Source organism: Micromesistius poutassou (genome assembly GCF_964030765.1).
Source record: "Micromesistius poutassou genome assembly, chromosome: 16".
In the NCBI taxonomy this organism is placed as follows: domain Eukaryota; kingdom Metazoa; phylum Chordata; class Actinopteri; order Gadiformes; family Gadidae; genus Micromesistius; species Micromesistius poutassou.
This window is the reverse complement of record NC_140286.1, coordinates 2,116,043-2,134,777: the sequence shown is the minus strand read 5'-3', so window position 1 is coordinate 2,134,777 and position 18,735 is coordinate 2,116,043. Positions and strand designations below refer to the sequence as shown.

Here is an 18,735-nt window from a genome sequence, read left to right as displayed (position 1 = left end):
CTGACCCTCTGACCCAGGTTTCTCTCTCTCTCTCTCTCTCCCTCCCTCTCTCTCCCCCTCTTTCTCCCTCCATCTCTCTCCCTCTCTCTCCCTCCCTCTCTCTCCCCCTCTTTCTCCCTCCATCTCTCTCCCTCTCTCTCCCTCCACCTCTCTCTCTCTCCCTCCACCTCTTTCTCCCTCTCTCTCCCTCTCTCTCCCTCCATCTCTCTCCCCCTCTTTCTCCCTCCATCTCTCTCCCCCTCTTTCTCCCTCCATCTCTCTCCCTCAACCTCTCTCTCACCCTCTCTCTCCCTCCATCTCTCTCCCTCTCTCTCTCCCTCCAGCTCTCTCTCCCTCTCTCTCCCTCCACCTCTCTCTCCCTCTCTCCACCTCTCTCTCTCTCCCTCCATCTCTCTCTCTCCATCTCTCTCTCCATCTCTCTCTCTCCCATGTGCTCTATGAGAACACTTGGGTAAACATTACCTGATTTGATTTTTGACATCTGCAATGTGGGAGGAATCTTGACATCTGCAATGTGGGAGGATCTGAAACGGTATAAATACTGTTTCTGTCAAACTGTATTCTGACTCTCTCTGCTAGAGAGGAGTCTAACGTATGCATGCGTTAAACCGAGGTTATATATGTTCCTCAAGTGTTGTGTGCTTTTTGCATTTAGAAATCTCATCTGTCCTACATGCGAGAGAGAAAGAGAGAGATCATGTAGTTTCCCCCATAACTATACGGTCTGTCGGTCCCTAGGAGGAGGCTATTGGCACCGCAGGGGCTAGCGACCCCTAGAGGAAGGTATTGAACCTGCAGGGGCTATAGCGACCCCTAGAGGAAGGTATTGAACCTGCAGGGGCTATAGCGACCCCTAGAGGAAGGTATTGAACTTGCAGGGGCTATAGCGACCCCTAGAGGAAGGTATTGAACCTGCAGGGGCTATAGCGACCCCTAGAGGAAGGTATTGAACCTGCAGGGGCTCCTCCCCTTCTGCAGAGTTGAGGAGCTTTCCTTTCCTGCGGCCAGCTTGCTTTGACAGCCAACACTGGCGCAGAGTCTTGTCACAATTTCTAACCTTTTTATTGTATATAACGACAATTCATACACACACACTTCAAATATCCTCTTCCGACAAGAAGTGGAGGACCGGCCTCGTCCAGAATGGGGAACCGAGACGATGAATACGATTTCTTGTTCAAAGGTAAAAACAACATACAAAGATGACTGCATTCCCCCTATTTCCAGAATATCGACTATTGGTAACATCTATTATTGTTTCATTATCCCGAATACGTATGAATCTGAAATATGTATTAATTGTAACATTTATATCAAAGGTGTTGAGGGGTGTTTATGAGAGAGACAATGTATTCCCTGATCTTTTGGTGTGTTTTTTTTTTTTTTGCTACATAATGCTATCATTGTAACATTACAACGCCCGCAGCTATATTAAGAGACGAAGGATGCAACACACCATTTAAAACTTGATATGGCATACACTGACTGAATCTAATAGGTAACTCTGTAACAGATGTACTCCTTTTGTTTAGCATTTAAACAGTTTGGACATTTAAAAATGCACTCACGGTGTCAAACCTGTATCTGTTGAATGCATTGCCTTTCCAATAGATCAATATAATGAATCAGCCTCGGCATGACACGGGAATGCGAGCCATTGGCGATACTGTGATGACATTCCCCATAATATATCGATTTAAATCGAACACAAACAGAAGACGAGGGGAGCAACAACAACAACTATATTCAGATTCATCGTCACTTAGGCTACACTGCTGAATGAAAGGTTGCGTTTCATGTTTGTATCTACGGTTCTGATTTCATGTGTGTCGTGTTATTTATTATTTATTATTATTCTTTAGCCCATGCCATCACCTGTGGTGGCACATTCACATCCCAGGCCTGAGCGCCAAAAGGCCGTCTCAGATGTAACAAAGTATCCTCTGTGAGATGAATAGGACATCTGCCGGAGGCACCATCTCTCTCTCTCTCTCTCTCTCTTCCTCTCTCTCTCTTCCTCTCTCTCTCTCTTTCTCCCCCATCAACATCATTCTTGCACCCGGTGGCAGAACGCAGGAAGAGCCGAAACACAGAGCAGAAACTGCCGATTCAGGCTTTGGTTGGAACATGTTATCAGCTTCCTGCAGCGACCCCAGCGGCACGAGGCCGTCGGGGGGGGGGGGGGGAAGACAAACGTCGGGCTGCGTTTCCTTTTGGGAGCGCAGGAGAGCACGACGGGCCCTCGCCGCCAGCGCCGCGCCGGGCTGCTGCTCCTGAAGACTAGCCTTCAGAGTCTTCCATCTGCTGGGTTCACTACCCCAGTACTACCCCAGTTCTACCCCAGTACTACCCCAGTTCAACCCCAGTACTACCCCAGTACTACCCCAGTACCACCCCAGTTCAACCCCAGTACTACCCCAGTTCATCCCCAGTACTACCCCAGTTCAACCCCAGTACTACCCCAGTTCAACCCCAGTTCTACCCCAGTTCTACCCCAGTTCAACCCCAGTTCTACCCCAGTTCAACCCCAGTTCTACCCCAGTTCAACCCCAGTTCTGCATCAGCCGAGAGCGCCTACGTCCAACACAACCGAAACCAACGCGTGCACTGTACTCATGTAGCATGTGATAGAAAATATTATCATCTCGGTCATCATGTATCTGTTGTTGTCGCCGTTGAACACTGGAAATCGAGTCAAACTTTATTCATACAGTGCATTCAAACGTCACGCAGAGCTGCATTACAAAGTGCTTAAGAAGGGACAGTTCAGAGTAAAAAAAAAAAAATCAACGATATCTGAATCACAGGGTCACACTCGAGTTCACAGGAATGCAAAGCGTGCAGAACAAGCTAAACATCAGTTGAGTCAAAGGCACCACAGTGTGTATAACAGCTCTATTATAACATTTATCATAACTCTATTGTCCTCCTCCCCTCGTGTGTCGCCCCTCTGCAGTTGTGCTGATCGGGGACTCGGGCGTAGGGAAGAGCAACCTCCTCTCCAGGTTCACACGCAACGAGTTCAACCTGGAGAGCAAGAGCACCATCGGCGTGGAGTTCGCCACGCGCAGCATCCAGGTGGACGGCAAGACGATAAAGGCCCAGATCTGGGACACGGCCGGCCAGGAGCGCTACAGGGCCATCACCTCCGCGTGAGCTCAGGGAACGGAGATGGGGGTTGGAAAAAAAAAAAAGTGAATCGGACCGGACCGGTCTGAGGGCGCACTCACACTGAGGCCGTCTGTACCGTTGCCGTTGAGTACGTCTGTCTGCCCCCCTAAAGTCTAGATGGTTTGGCGTTAGTGTGAGCACGCCGTCCTGTACTCCAGTACAGTTCAACTCCGTGGCCTCAGTACACTTTCGGAGAGGTGTGCTCAGGTCCACGGTACAGATGCTAATGAGCCGACACACGCAGCACACACGCACGGATACGCAGCCTGTATATGTACAAGAGGCCACCGTACTCAGGCCCAGTTGAGATTGCTCTAGTGTGAGCACAGGCCAGCGGCACTGTGGGGGGGGGAATCCTACTGGAGTACGGTACAGGGACACTTTGCTTAGTGTGAGTGCGCCCCCCCCAATCTCTCTCCTCTCATTGGCCGGTCCTCTCACCCTCACCTGACCTGCGGTCCCCCTCCTCCCTCCCCTCCCTCCCTCCTCCTCCTCCCCCCTCCCTCCCCCAGGTACTACCGGGGGGCGGTGGGGGCCCTGCTGGTGTATGACATCGCCAAGCACCTGACCTACGAGAACGTGGAGCGCTGGCTGAAGGAGCTGCGCGACCACGCCGACAACAACATTGTCATCATGCTGGTGGGCAACAAGAGCGACCTGCGGCACCTGCGCGCCGTGCCTACCGACGAGGCCCGCGCCTTCGCAGGTACCCGGGGGGGGGGGGGATCAGAGCCGGATCTCTCTCTCTCTCTCTCTCTCTCTCTCTCTCTCTCTCTCTCTCTCTCTCTCTTAATGTGTTCTCTATTGTTGTCTATTGTTGTTTATTTGCCTTTTGTTTGAGTGTCTGTACTGTCTGTATGTATTCCTTTTTTTGTAAAGCGTCTTTGGGTGTAGTCATAGCCAAACACACTATTTTGTTAAAACATGTAATAGGTGTGTATGTGTTTGTGTTTACAGATATAGACTGTGGCAACCCGCCTCGGGGAGTGAACCACCTCGCTTGAATCAGCGCGCAAATCGATTGGGTGTTACGCCACAAAAGCTCGTTTAATCAAACATAAAGTCTCTTTTATAAAAGAACTAAAAGATGATCGCGTGGAGCAGCCACAACGGCTGGACTCTGCGTCCACCCCAGCCACGAGAGAGCCCCGAATGGACGTGGAAGCCTGCCTTTTAAGCAGGCTTCCTCAGGTGCTCTGCATCACGTTGATTGGGACCGGGCCGGGTTGCCACAAGACACACACACACACACACACACACACACATATACAGTAGGAGTAGTGTAAATGCTAAAATTATAGACCGTCAGAGTCACACTATTGACCGCTCTGACATCCGTCGAGCAGCACAGGCTTACTGAGGCTTGATGGTTTTTTGTCTTTCGTTTTGTTTTTTGTTCCACAGAAAAGAACAATCTGTCATTCATAGAAACGTCTGCCTTGGACTCTACAAATGTTGAGGAAGCTTTCAAGAATATCCTAACAGGTAAGCTCAAGAGAAACTGAAAATAGACGATGGCTTTAAATAAATAAATCAAAAAGCTGAACTGGTATCTGGTATTTAAAGTAGAAGACAGACATCGTGGTCTGGATGTAAGGCTTATTGTTCTATAAGTCTGTATGTCATCAAACATCAAAATAAACAATAATCTGGTCATTTGTGGGACAATTTCCAAAATAATCTTTAGGGATATCGTTTCTAAAAAAGAATGTTCTTTAACTTAAAATGTTTTTTTTTTTTTTTACAATTTCTGTATATTACACATAACCTGTAGCCTGGACATCCAGAGCCACATCTAGAAAGCTGTAGGGGTCTCGAGGGGCGGCCCCAAGCATGCATTCGAAAATATCACTGCAAGCAATTGGATAACACTACGACCAATCAGAAGAACACAAGGGGGTGACGTATCCAGACCAGCGGAGCTAACCAATAGATAAGACTCTTGCTGTATCCGGTCGGTAAAACAGCAACGCTTTTGGCCCCGCCTATATCAGATACACCGATGCGATTGGTTAATGTTCTGGGCCAGGGGAAACAGGGAGTGAGTATATAGCTCGTTCCCTCTGGATTTCCAGGGTACATAACCTCCATAACCAGTACCATATTTAATTTGTCGTTGTGAAACATGTGAAACAATTCCTTCTCTGTGTAACAACACAGTGATGCCATTACTTTCACCCCACCCCTTTGCACTGCGTGTCTTTTTTTTTTTTGGAACAGAAATCTATCGCATCGTATCACAGAAGCAGATAGCCGAGCGGTCCGCCCACGACGAGTCCCCTGGAAACAACGTGGTGGACATCAGTGTCCCCCCCCCCACCGACGGCCAGCGGGGGGGCAAACTGCAGTGCTGCCAGAACCTGTAACCCACGGCGACTGGCCTACCATACCACCACCACCACCACCACCGCCACACCACCACACCCTGCTGGGGGGAGAGATTACATCATTCAAAAAAAAAAAAAAATCGTTTTTTTTTCTTTCTTCAGTTTAATGTCGAGCGTTCACTTTCTCTGTGGGCAGCTCCAGTGTTCACTGCGAGAAGGGGATCGGAAGGGAAGGAAACGTGCACTTAACGACGCACACACACGACGACGACACGCACACCGTGCTGCCGGACCTCTACACAGAGCCGTCAATCTCTCGTCAAGAAAGTATGAATCATTGAATTCGATCTTCAACGGTAATCTCACCCAGATTGGCCGCGTGCTATTTCCCCCCCCCCCCCCGAAACGCGACTGGTGGTACTGCGCTGGGCTGCCACGCTGTATAAGCTGTGATAGCCTCTAGCGGTGTGGTAGTAGTGTCGCCTGAGCCCCCTCTTCACCCACAGCGCTACCCCCCCGCCCCGCCCCGCCCCTCCCTGCCCCGCCCCGGGCGGCCTGGCGTGGCTGCTCCCTACCGCTCGGGGGTCAGGGGCCGGCATGTGATGTCATGCGTGAATGAGCTTGGGTCCTGTTTCGGTGGTACCAGCAGACCTGTTTTCGCCACCACACCCCCCCCCCCCCCACCTCCCTCCTTTCTCGTCCAGTCCATCATCTCAAAATTGGTCGTTACGCTGCTAAAGCTTTACTTCAATTAGTGTAAAATATATTCTTGTTTTCTTTTTTCTTGTTTTTTTTTTTAAATGATAGCTTATCTGCTCACATACATTATATTAATGCCATGAAATTAAATTTTACAATATTAAGATGCTGACTTAGCCTGACGTGTTTTCTAACAACAACCCAGCTGTTTCTGACGAGTACTGACAAGATAGAGAACATGGACAAAATACGATGTGCATTTACGAGTCTATCCTTTGGAAAGGGGCTGCAGAGAGAGATGAAGACCACTAGATGGCAGCATGTCTCGATAACACAGGCAATGGACGGCTGTGGCAAGTGAGGGGTTAGGAGATGAAGTGGTATGTACTACTACTGCCGTTATTCTGCTCCATGAACCTCTCAGACACAACACAGAATACAACACTCCTAGCTATACACGTTCTACACAGAAATACCAGTCCAAACCAGAAACCCATTCAAATGCACAAACATTAATTTGAAAATATCCAAAAATGTATCTGCACACTTTAGTATTGATGAGCCAGCAATCGTGTTCTACCCCTGGATGCCTACGCCAGCCATGGTTGTAGTGCTATTGTGTAGATCTATAATATTGATTGTTGAATTAGCACCAACTCATAGGCACTTAAATATTATTAAGTAATACAAGAACTACTAACCTATCAATTTCCTATAGTGAATCTGCAGTCTTCACTGCTGTGAATTCAATAGAGGAGTGTGCTTTACTTGTCCTCACCTGGAATTGGCTTCAGATGAAAGCATCTCCATCTAAAGCGTTAAGGCCCTGACACACCGACCAGATTACCGGCCGTCGGACAGTCTGGCGAGGTCGGTGACCTGAGTCTGTTCTGAGTCTGTTGGGTGTGTGCTGTGACCTGAGTCTGTTGGGTGTGTGCTGTGATCTGAGTCTGTTGGGTGTGTGCTGTGACCTGAGTCTGTCCGGTTTTTGTGCTGTGACCTGAGTCTGTCCGGTGTGTGCTGTGACCTGAGTCTGTTCGGTGTGTGCTGTGACCTGAGTCTGTCCGGTGTGTGCTGTGACCTGAGTCTGTTGGGTGTGTGCTGTGCCGTCTGTGTTCTTTTCAGCCGACGGCCACACGTTGAACCGGCCGTGACCAAATCGGTCCGACCGCCTTTTCTTCCGACGACGATGGGCGGTCTGAACGGTGTGTCGGGGCCTTAATGAAGCATCTAATGAAGACGAGAGGGGTGCTGTCCATGGTTCTGATCCCGCAGACCCATGGGAACACACTCCGGGGGTACCGAGGCTGGACGCCGGTAGCTGGAGGGTGGTCCACGGGCGATAGACTGCACACCACCTCGTCAGCAGTGAAATTACGCCAAAACCAAATTTTTCTTTGTCTTCTGCACTAAAATGGACGAACATTGTAGTGACACCCCGACGATAAGGAACGGCTGACCTGGCCTGTGCATGCATACCTGGGAGCATTAGAGCCTTGTCAGACCCAAGTACAGTCAAATCATACTTTAGCAAAAAACAGATGAAGCGACCGTTACAATAAAAAATAAGCAAGAAATCGAGAATGAATGATAAACACGCCGGGATATGGATGGAAGGACCATGGAGGAGGAGGAGGTTATGAAGACACAAGATACCACTCCTGTGAGAACCATACGACAAGTCCGGGAATCCTTTACATTTTATTGCACGATCACCCAACACATGTTCCCTCGAGGGAGTGCAGCAGGAAGACTAAACTTAAATAGCATTTGAATTAGCATACGCCGCACTGTGACAGACATCTCAAAAAAAAACTGGATACATTTGTCCCCCTGGTCGTCCCAGCAAGGGGCAGCGGTGCCCCCGTGTCCGGGCGCAGTGGGACCAGTGGTACTGTAGAGGGTTAGGGGGTTTCCACGTCGCTGCAGTCACACACACACTAAGTTCTCTTATGTTTGAAACTGTACACCGTCACCTTGTACAGTTGTGTGTTTGTTTCGCCACGCTGTCCCAGTGGTGGCGCACATACAAGTGGGTCGAGAGACGGTACCTAGTGTCCTTCTTCATGAGACAACACAGAAACTCCAGCCAATCTGAATACTTCTGAGACTTCAATTAAATACCACGATACAGTTCTTAACAGATATATAGATTATACTATAAGCAACCTTTGTTTTCTGAGCTTCAATGACTTGTTTGAATGGTCTGGGTAGGGGATAGGAGACCCCTCCTACAGTGCTGCTCTGCCCAGACCATTAAAAACAGTTCTACGATTATAGACAACGATTGTAATCAGAGGACCATATTTCTTTAGAAAGAATATTCACAGATAGCATGAATTGACTCAAGTCAATTGTCGTGTGTTTGTTCAACAATTAGTCTTCAGGCAGGCCATTGGCTGCTGGTTGTTGGGAGCTCTAGTAAATACATAGTGAGGGAGTCGAGGGGATACGTAGGTGGTGAGTATGCTTTAGGTATACTGTAGTAGCATGCTAAATCCATTATATCCCGCTACGTTAGCTTGTGTGTCCTATAATAGTTGTTGCGCTCTGGTCAAAGCCAAGCCATACGGTCGGCCTGGTTCCTCCTCCGCCGTCCGTCCCCCCCCTCCCACTCAGGGGGTCTCCGGGGTGATGCCTGTAGCGTGTGACAATCGTTCCCCCTCCGCAGCGGGGGGGGGGGGGGGGGAGGGGGTCCTCCCGTGTCCGTCGTTGTTGAGGAACATCAAGTGCTTCACAGAAAAACGAGAGTCAGGAGAGAGTCGCTCCAGTCCGTCGGCGTCCCGCCGAGATAAGTGCAAACGTTTATTCATGTTTTGACGCTTTCAAAATGTTTTAGAGGGTGCCATTTTGTTCCCCCTCCACCGCCCCCCCTGGTCCTTGGGGCGGCTCTGCTGGGCTCATACGATGGTCTCGTCCGTGGTTTTCTTGGTGGACTTGGTGGGCAATGAATGCTGCGTGGCGTGCGCACCTTTCATTTCGGGCATGAGCAGACGCACCTTCTGGTTGGTGCGTCTCCACTCAGAGTACAGCTGACAGTGATAGCGGAACGACACCTGGAGCGGAGAAAAAAAGACTTTGAGACGGCCCGACTCAAGCATGCGTTTGAAAATATCACTGCACGCAATAATCGGATAACACTACGACCAAATCAGAAGAACACAAGGGGGGTGACGTATCCAGACCAGTGGAGCTAACCAATAGATACGACTCTTGCCGTATCCGATCGGTAAAACAGCAACGCTGTTGAGATAATACACAACCAGGGCTGCACCATTCATCGCTTATGAATAGAAATCCAGATCTTGGCTTCTGTAATTCGCTAATTGTGCAAGGTCGCATTTCACGTTTTCAAAGAAATATGAGAAAAGGATGCATAAAATGATGAGTAAATCTGATGACTTTTAAATCAAATGACCAACGATTACAACGCTAATAAATAGTGTTTTAATAAAAAATGATTATTTAAAAATAGTGCAGTGAATAATCTAAATCACGTTATTGGGTAAACCAATGGCCAAGTGTCAAGTACCAAGTATCATTTTTGTCGTAATCGTGAAGCCCACGCAGTGCTAGTGCTAGGGTTATGGTTAGGGTTAGGGTACGGCTAGTGCTACGGCTAGTGCTACAGCTAGTGCTATGGCTAGTGCTAGGGTACGGCTAGTGCTACGGCTAGTGCTACAGCTAGTGCTACAGCTAGTGCTACGGCTAGTGCTACAGCTAGTGCTACAGCTAGTGCTATGGCTAGTGCTACGGCTAGTGCTACAGCTAGTGCTACGGCTAGTGCTACAGCTAGTGCTACGGCTAGTGCTACAGCTAGTGCTACGGCTATTGCTACGGCTAGTGCTACGGCTAGCGTTACAGCTACGGCTAGTGCTACAGCTAGTGCTACGGCTAGTGCTACAGCTAGTACTACGGCCAGTGCTACGGCTAGTGCTACAGCTAGTACTACGGCTAGTGCTACAGCTAGTACTACGGCCAGTGCTACGGCTAGTGCTACAGCTAGTGCTACGGCCAGTGCTACAGCTAGTGCTACGGCCAGTGCTACAGCCAGCGCTACGGCGCCTTGCTACGCCACCTACCAGGGTCCAGAGGATGTAGATGGTGAAGAGAGCGATGGTTAAGGCGATGAGCCCCACGGCCTCCAGCCGGCTCTTCAGCTGCAGGTGGTCCTGGGCCCCGCGGAGACACAGCCAGCCGGAGATGGCGGCCAGGGGCGTGATGAGCAGGAAGCAGGCCATGTCGCACAGCAGTGTGCGCTTCTCGCTGCGAGGGCCCGGGTCCTTCAGCCACTGAGGAGGAGGAGGAGCAGCAGGCGGGGGCACAGAGAGGACGGAAGCCATTTCTCAATACCAAGTACGCGGACTACGTTCTCGCGGACTTGGAAGTACGTACTTGGCAAGTCCGGACTTTCAAGTACAGACTTCCGAGAACGCGAGTACGCACCTGCAATTGGAACAGCAGCGGACTCGATGATGCATTCTGGGATATTTAACGGTCCCAAGTCCACACGAGTCACCTCCGATGCATCCTCAGTAGAACAGCCTCATCGAGAACGCATCGAGAACACTTCCGGGTTTTACGACAGTACTCGCGTACTTGGAATTGGAACAGTGCTTGGGCTACCACTGATGACGTTTATCGAGAACGCAAGTACACGAGAACACACAAGAACGCGAATTGAGAAACGGCTTTTGTGACACCGCTGTGGGTGGGTCTTTGGTGAGTACACACTAATGCCCCCCTTTTTCGACCGACAGTACCAGCTCGACCCTCGACTTGGCCCGCCTTCTTTTGCGTTCCAATCACCAAAATGTGGTACCTGGTACTTTTTTTTTTTTTTTAAATCAGGATCAGCGCGCATAGAACACGCTGTGGGCCGTGACAGAGGTGGAGACGCTCCTGTGTGTCTTGTTTATGTGTTGCGTGGTCGCGCGTGTGTTGCAGTTTCGCGCACGTGTGCTCGTGACGACCCGCCCACATTGAAGAGGTGCTTCATTCTAGAGGGAAACACACGACGCGCCTGGAACCAAACCAAGTGGTGCCGCGCTAAGTCGTGGCGGCGAGTTGAGCTGGTACTGTTGGTGGAAGAGAGGCATTCGTACGTTGTGATCATTTCCCTACTGCAGCGAGCGAGGAGTCCACATGAACCGGCCTGATCGTTCAGTTCCGCTATCAAGTCAAGTCAAGTCAAATTTTATTTGTATAGCACATTTACATGCGGCTGAGCCGCAACCAAAGTGCTTCACAGAAAGTGCAGATACACATTGAAAAAGACCTAAGGCAAAAAAAAACGGAAGAAGAAGAAGAAGAAAAGGAAGGGTTAAAAGACAATGACTCTAGGAGTTAAAATAAGATAAAATAGAAGAGAATTTAAAGGTAACTAGGGGACACTATTTGCTAGCACTTGAAAAAAGGAAACACTAATCGAAGGCCAGTGAAAAAAGGTGGGTCTTTAACTGGGATTTAAAATTATTAAGCGACTGGGCTGCCCGGATGTGTAGGGGGAGGCAGTTCCAGAGTCTGGGAGCTGCTACAGCAAAGGCTCTGTCCCCCCTGGTCTTTTGCCTGGTCCTGGGCACTTCCAACAATAGTTGGTCAGCTGACCGTAGTGCTCTAGATGGGATGTGGTGGTGGAGAATATCAGAGAGGTAGGTGGGGGCCAGACCATGGAGGGATTTGTAGACAGTCAGAAGAAGTTTGAAATCAATGCGGTAGCGGATGGGGAGCCAGTGGAGCGATGCGAGGACCGGGGTGATGTGATCGTGCTTTTTTGTACAGATATATACATAAAACAACTACGTCAGCTCAAGATATTATCATAGGAAGCTGAGGGAATATTATTACCACTTTACCGTCTTCATAAGTTTATTTATTATAGTTTATTTAGGCTTAGCTCTGTTACTTGTGTTTCTTTTATACCTTTACTTTTCTTTATATCGCCCTGTTGAAGGAGCCTGAGACTTAAGAACTTCATGGCGAGCGACTGGGTCTGTAATTGTTGTGCATATGACAAATAAAACCTCTTGAATCTTGAATCTTGATTCTGTTTCCCCCTCTCCACAGCGACCTGGGGATGTGCCGCAATTCAACCAATGGCAAAACGCCCTATTCTACGCTCACAAAACATTAAAACGTTATTACGTTACAATAATATAAGGTCATTAATTCGATCCTGGTCCATATGAATTTCCATCGGTCGTTGACTCAAAGCGGTGGACTACAAACGACGGCGCCGCGGGGCGGGGGCTGACCTGCGTGAGGGGCTGCGGCCGCCGCTCGGTGGTGAACTCGGTGTGGCAGAGCTCGCAGTAGCTGGTGTTGGAGGAGGACAGCCACCTCTCCAGGCAGCTCTTGTGCACTTTGCCCAGCGTCCCCGTGCAGTCGCAGGGGGAGAGCAGCGTCTCGCCGCCCGCGCCCTCGTGGCAAATGCGGCACATCCCCAGGTCACTGCGGAGAGGGGGAAACAAGAATCAAGAGGTTTTATTTGTCATGTGCACAACAATTACAGACCCAGTCGCTCGCCATGAAATTCTTAGGTCTCAGGCTCCTTCAACAGGGCGATATAAAGAAAAGTAAAGGTATAAAAGAAACACAAGTAAGACAGCTAAGCCTAAGCCTGCTAAATCTTAAATCTACATTGCTTCTATTTTTAATTTTATTAGTAACTTTGCCTTTATTTTCTCATTTTCTAAAATGCATTTTTTAACTTTGCCTTTCTAAAATGTTTTTTTTTTTAAACTTTGCCTTTATTTTCTATCTATTTTATCTATTATTTTCTTTTATTGTATGACAATGTTTATATGTGAAGCACTTTGAGTCTGCCTTGTGTATGAAAAGTGCTATATAAATAAAGTTGCCTTGCCTTGCCATGCCTAAATAAACTAATAAATAAGTAAACTACAATACTGGGCATGAATGATTAGAATAAAATAAAAATATAATAATAACTGTAATATATAATAATAACTAAGGTACAAATAGATGCAGCGTAGAGAGAAATGTTAACAGACATCTGTATCCAGATGTGGACTGTTATGAAGTGGCTTAATGGTGAGCTAGGTAGCTCAGGAGTTCAGCTGTCTTATGGCCTGACCGGTATGAAACTGTCCCCGACAGCGCACAACAACACATTAGAACGCATTGACCGACGACAACGCAACACACACACACACACACACACACACACACACACACACACACACACACACACACACACACACACACACACACACACACACACACACACACACACACACACACACGTTCCCTCCGGAACAATGCAGGCACCGATTGCACAAGCGCCACGGGATTCCAACGCCGGCGGAACATTCCATTCCGGACACACCGTCTTACGAGCGTCTTTACCTCTGCAGGCTGACGGCTTTGACGATGGTCGAGAGCGGTCGGCCGTTTTTGGCCGTAACCTTGGCGACGTACTGGGCCTGCGAGGAGGAGGAGGAGGAGGAGGAGGAGTCGGACTGCTCCGTCGGGTCCTTGGGGGAGTCAGCCTCGCCGCCGCCGCCGCCAGAGTAGTCGCACAGGGAGCCCGGGAGGGGGCAGCAGCCAGAGGAGGACATGGCTCTGGTGTGGAGGGGGGGGGGGGAGGAACCACAGCGGGACAGTATGAGCTCCACGGGTAGAGTTCAAAGTCCACTACAGCTCAGTCACACTTTCTTTTTGCACTACTGGCACTTGACTGTAATTAGAACTATTGTCATGAACTATTTGCTGCAGGGATATTATACTGTATATATATATATATATATATATATATATATATATATATAGATGCATGTTGCTCAAACTGATGTTTGCACTCTGGTGAGAGCCACCTACATTTCGTTGCATTGTAACCTGTTACTGTGTGGTGACAATAAAGTGAATCTAATCTAATCTAAAAGAGGTTACAATACTGGTCTGGGTGATCAAACCATCGTCACCGTCTACTCTGTTTACGCTATACACATCCGTCAACAATATCATCCACCTTTGTAAACAACAGCAATATAGAACTCTGGAAATGAATGTGCATCGGAGTTTGTGGACAAAATAATGAATCGTCATACATTTTGTGAAGTAGTTCACAAAATGTCTCCTCACAAAAGACGAAAGTGCTATACTGCCGTTGTTTACATTCACGGCAGGCAAGCGTTTGAGCAGATTGTGCAGAAAATCGTTACAAGGAAGTAATCATGACCAACGATATTGGTAAATGATGTTTTGGTGAAGCCAGGAGAGACAGGTTACGCCTAGCTTCACCAGGCTGGTATTGTGCTTCAACTCAGATGACACAAAGAAGGCCTTAGTCAACATTTTTTATCCACTGAAAGGCTGCTTTGTTTTGCTCAACATTTGACTTCTAAATGAGATGTCAATATGATGTTATACGAGTTACGGTATTTGTTAAAAAAAAAAAACTAAAACTAAAACGATCAACAAAGCTTACTATGTGTGACCAAGCAGGGTTGTAGTGTAGGGTTACATACAGCCAGGTCTAGACCAGCTGGGACAGCTGTCTGAGAAACTAAAGAAGCAAACTCTCAGGTGGTGATGCTGCATCATGGATCATACATGTTTTAATGTGTTGGCGCTAGGGTGAGGATCCATACCTGTATCTACACATCCAGATCGTGAACTACTATCATGCTATAACTCTATAACTATACAGTAACAAGTAAGCGCAGAATAATGGATGTTGTTATGAGTGACAGCCGATGAGGGTGTCCATTGTAACGCCCCTCCCCAGTAGCCTCGCGTTGCAGGAGTAATAAAAGGTGCATCCTGCCAGTCAAGTGAGACAGGCAGGTCTTACTCAAAGGTGTAAGAGTGACCGCAGATCATTTAAAGGAGTGACCAGCGGTCACTCCTTTAAAGGAAGCTTTAGCCATTCAGGTCTCCTGCTGCTTGGGGATTGAGATTGACAACAACGGTACCTTTCTGGGGGGGGGAAGCAGACGTCCACAAACAATGGCATCTGACAAAACACATGAGTTGCGGTTTAATTGGGGGGGGGAAGCTGGTCCCGCGTTAGAAGAGCAGCAGACACTCACCCCGACGGCCCCGCGTCGCCTCGCCCGGCCTCGGCCCTCGGAGCCCCGCTACCGTCTTATCAACAGCCCGGCTAGCGCTAGCCTAGCTACTGGGTATGACATGGACGTCTGGCGAAAAATGCGTTTCTGTCGCTGGAACTCGTGTGTTGTGTCCTCCCCATGGCTTACGGTATATGACTCGCTGGTTGTTGTTTTTTTTGTTTTCCGTGTGTCTGTGGTGAATGTCGGATGATCTGTGTGTCCGGGGGATGTTGGGAGGACTAGCTAGCCTAGCTCGCTGGTTAGCAACGGGCAAGGCTCGCGCAACATCCCTCAGCTGTGCGCGGTCACGTGACCGTAATCTTTGCAGGTGTTAAAAAAAAAAAAACACGCAGCCCGCATTCTGGCTCACACTGTATCCTGCAGGGTTTAAAGATACATTACGAGACACGAGGGAACGCCATCAAACTGCAGAACAATAAACCATAATGGAATATGGCTAATATTATCATGATGATTATTATTATTATTTGAGTTAGGGTATATCGATTTGTATTTTTTGAGATAATTACTAATTACTTGTATATAGGCCTATATATATATATATATTTTTTTTTTTTATTTTTTTTTTTTATTATTATTATTTTTCACTTAACTTCTGCAGTGAAGATTGAGAACCTCAATCTGCGTGTGTGTGTGTGTGTGTGTGTGTGTGTGTGTGTGTGTGTGTGTGTGTGTGTGCATGTGTGCGTATGTTTGTGTGCGCGCTCTTCCCCTGCAAAGATGAGAAAACGTGTTCCTCGTTCCTCTTTACACATCCCACGATTCTACTCGGTCGAAGTCCAGTGGAAGTCACGAGATCATGGGACCGTGCTGGAGAAAATCATGAGATAGCTGTTAGTGGACTTCAACAAACGCCAACGGAAATATACCAGCAGAAGAAGAATATAGGTTTATATATATATATATATTCACATATATATACCTTTATATATGATGATATATAATGACGTCATTCTAACCCTCGTTTGAGTTGGGATTTGAGCATATTGGTAAATGCTTGACCTGTGTGGTGTCTTTGGATTCAGTCCTTCGTTTTGTGTTAATGCTGAAAAGTTAATGCTTAAAAAGTTGGGAACACTATGTTTTTTGTTCTTACTTGTTTTCAAATAATAAAAAAAAAAGACACAGTTGCATAAAGTTATTATATTTTGTCCACTCCCGAGTAATACAAACTTGAAAAATAGTGAATAGTGAAAGTGATTTTTATTTACCACAAACCACCAGAACTGCACATTCTCGCCTGGATACATATGCAGTACAACAGCAATAATGGCTGATAATAGTAGGCCTATTTTAAACTTGACGATGATTGTTCATCTTTGTTAATCAATAATTTTTGACCTTGTTTCTACTTGTTAAATCTGCGTGACTCAGCCTGCCTCTCAAGTAAATGCATTCATTCAAATATAGATATAATAAACGGGCCCCTGTGTGAGTATTGAAATGAGGTGATGATGTGGCAGCGTTCGGCATACATGAAATACAGAAATACCCAAATGAGGTCAAATGCGACAGTGATCTTATCATGATGGTTATGTGCAGTACAAAAGGCAGTTGAACACTATGATACGACAGTAAACTACATGAGCGCACACACACACACACACACACCCACTCAGACTCACCCACACCCACTCACACTCACACTCACCCACACACACACACGCACACACACATATTATACACATAGGTTATTTTATAGGGTCAACGAGAATGGGAACAAAGGCCGAGGCCATATAGGATAGCAGGCCATCCCGAGGGAGAGGGAACGCAGCGGTACGCGGGTTATTCAGAACGTTTGGCGTTCCATCAGAGTGTAATTCCTGCTCTGCAGTGGCTTCTCGTGACTCCTTTAACTTGAAGAGTGAGTCCTCATGTGCGGTTGGCCGGGCAATGCAGCGGAGCACAGCACAGCCCGGTGAATTATTCAATTTGACTTAAGTAATCCATGCCCTTGACCCTTGTGCAATTGGAGGACTTTCTCACAGTTTTCCCTTCCCACAAAACGTTTAATGAGCACTTTAGAATCCATAAATTCATCTCTGAATTCATCCATCGTATTTCAGACCATTATTTCACTCAAACCATAATTACACTCTTCCATTTTTTTCCAAGCTTCTTCCAGCTGCCCCTGTTGGCTCCCTGGGGACCCCCTGGCAGGTTGGTGTGGTATAACCCCCTCCAGCACAGCCTGGTTCTTCAGCCCAGGGTTCTTCTGACAGCTGGTTGAGCTCCTCACAACGAGTACCTGGGTACTGCTGGAACCGCTGTATCTGAAAGGGCTTGCTTTTCGTTTCCTACCTAATGACTCACGGCCATGGGTGAGCTCCGGAATGCAGTCAGACTGGCACATCAAGTGCTTTATATCCACAACTATCTTTAACCTCAGTAACTTGGGACGCCAACGAAAGCAGTATAAAACTGACAGTGATTTCATATCCCCCCCCCCCCCCCCCCAAAAAAAAGAGATTTCTCGTTTGGGATTAATAACATTTACTTGATAGTATTAATATTTGGCCAATAAGATAACATGACGGCTGCGCCGACCCTCCCTGTGATGTCGTGCCCCCCCCCCCCCCCAGGAGCATAGCACTGGGACCTGGTCTGGTTGCATACCAACTGTTGAACACGACTGGGCCCTTCAGCGGGTGGTAGTGGAGGGAGGCCCCACGAGGTCTGACAGATACTGAATTTCAACTGGGCCAATTGAGGACAGCGGAATTCCGGTGGGTCTCTCGTGATGGACTGATATTGTAATGAGTGTGTCCTACTACTGGTATTCTTCCCATAGTAATCTGGGACAGAATGCAGCAGCAGCTGCCCAACTGGTTAAAGAGGGGAGGATGACATGATCTATAGGGCCTTGACCAAACCTGACACGCAATCGCTAAATAAACTCATAAAGCCGATACTGAACTCCAACTAGATTGACTAGCACATGTGCATTGTATCATATGACTACAGTAATCGGTTGACTTGCTTATCTGATTTGGATTTGCAAAAGGGTGGTCAGTCATAAGCGGCTTGTCAAACTGGAGTCCCCCAATTACAAAAAATGCTGCACATTTATTCAGCTTGTTATCAAATCACCAAAACCAGAAGTTTCTACATACCAACTTTTGCTAACGTGATCAGCTAATGTCAATGTTACGGCACTCAAATAGAATTATGAACGCTAGTACTCTCGTGCTCTCTCTAGCTGACCAAGTGGGTTAAGGTGTATGCGGGTTGGGGTTAATACGCAACTAGCTGCAAATAATACACAACTAGTGCATTGAACGATGACCATTTCCCGATGAAGCCTCGACATGGTAACATTATTTGAATAAAGGCATAGTTATGTGTCTATGACTTGTTTATAACACACTTGAAAGCAAGCTCGGCAGGTGTGGATAATTTTATTTGACTGAAATCTAAAAACGGCTTTAGTTCTCCTTTAATTT

At 47.7% G+C, this 18,735-nt stretch overlaps 2 protein-coding genes across 3 annotated transcripts; one reads left to right on the top strand and one right to left on the bottom strand.

Annotated features, from left to right (window-relative positions):
• Positions 1-1,039: 1,039 nt before the first annotated feature.
• On the top strand, positions 1,040-6,331 carry LOC311360413 (ras-related protein Rab-11B). Of its 2 annotated transcripts, none has more exons than XM_084480486.1 (5): positions 1,040-1,183; positions 2,957-3,152; positions 3,684-3,877; positions 4,576-4,656; positions 5,392-6,331. In XM_084480486.1, exons 1-5 carry the CDS (start codon positions 1,144-1,146, stop codon positions 5,535-5,537), a joined length of 657 nt encoding a protein of 218 aa, XP_084336612.1. In that variant the 5' UTR covers positions 1,040-1,143; the 3' UTR covers positions 5,538-6,331. The 2 variants fall into 2 exon arrangements, with proteins under 2 accessions (XP_084336612.1, XP_084336613.1); XM_084480487.1 differs by having other exon boundaries at positions 4,946-5,499.
• Positions 6,332-7,890: 1,559 nt separating this feature from the next.
• LOC311360465 (E3 ubiquitin-protein ligase MARCHF2-like) lies at positions 7,891-15,544 on the bottom strand. The gene is made up of 5 exons (XM_084480542.1): positions 15,251-15,544; positions 13,566-13,781; positions 12,452-12,647; positions 10,280-10,489; positions 7,891-9,253 (listed from the first exon to the last, which is right to left on the bottom strand). The coding sequence occupies exons 2-5, from the start codon at positions 13,775-13,777 to the stop codon at positions 9,098-9,100; spliced, it is 774 nt and encodes a 257-aa protein (XP_084336668.1). The 5' UTR covers positions 13,778-13,781; positions 15,251-15,544; the 3' UTR covers positions 7,891-9,097.
• Between the last annotated feature and the right edge of the window lie 3,191 nt (positions 15,545-18,735).

Excerpts from the sequence above, each read along its gene's own strand:
- LOC311360465 (XM_084480542.1), bottom strand. The coding sequence starts at position 13,777 with ATGTCCTCCTCTGGCTGCTGCCCCCTCCCGGGCTCCCTGTGCGACTAC. Across the intron at positions 12,648-13,565 it reads AAAGCCGTCAGCCTGCAGAG|TGACCTGGGGATGTGCCGCA; the intron begins GTAAAGACGCTC and ends CCCTCTCCGCAG. Across the intron at positions 10,490-12,451 it reads GGCCGCAGCCCCTCACGCAG|TGGCTGAAGGACCCGGGCCC; the intron begins GTCAGCCCCCGC and ends CCTCCTCCTCAG.
- LOC311360413 (XM_084480486.1), top strand. The coding sequence starts at position 1,144 with ATGGGGAACCGAGACGATGAATACGATTTCTTGTTCAAAG. Across the intron at positions 1,184-2,956 it reads ATACGATTTCTTGTTCAAAG|TTGTGCTGATCGGGGACTCG; the intron begins GTAAAAACAACA and ends GCCCCTCTGCAG. Across the intron at positions 3,153-3,683 it reads TACAGGGCCATCACCTCCGC|GTACTACCGGGGGGCGGTGG; the intron begins GTGAGCTCAGGG and ends TCCCTCCCCCAG.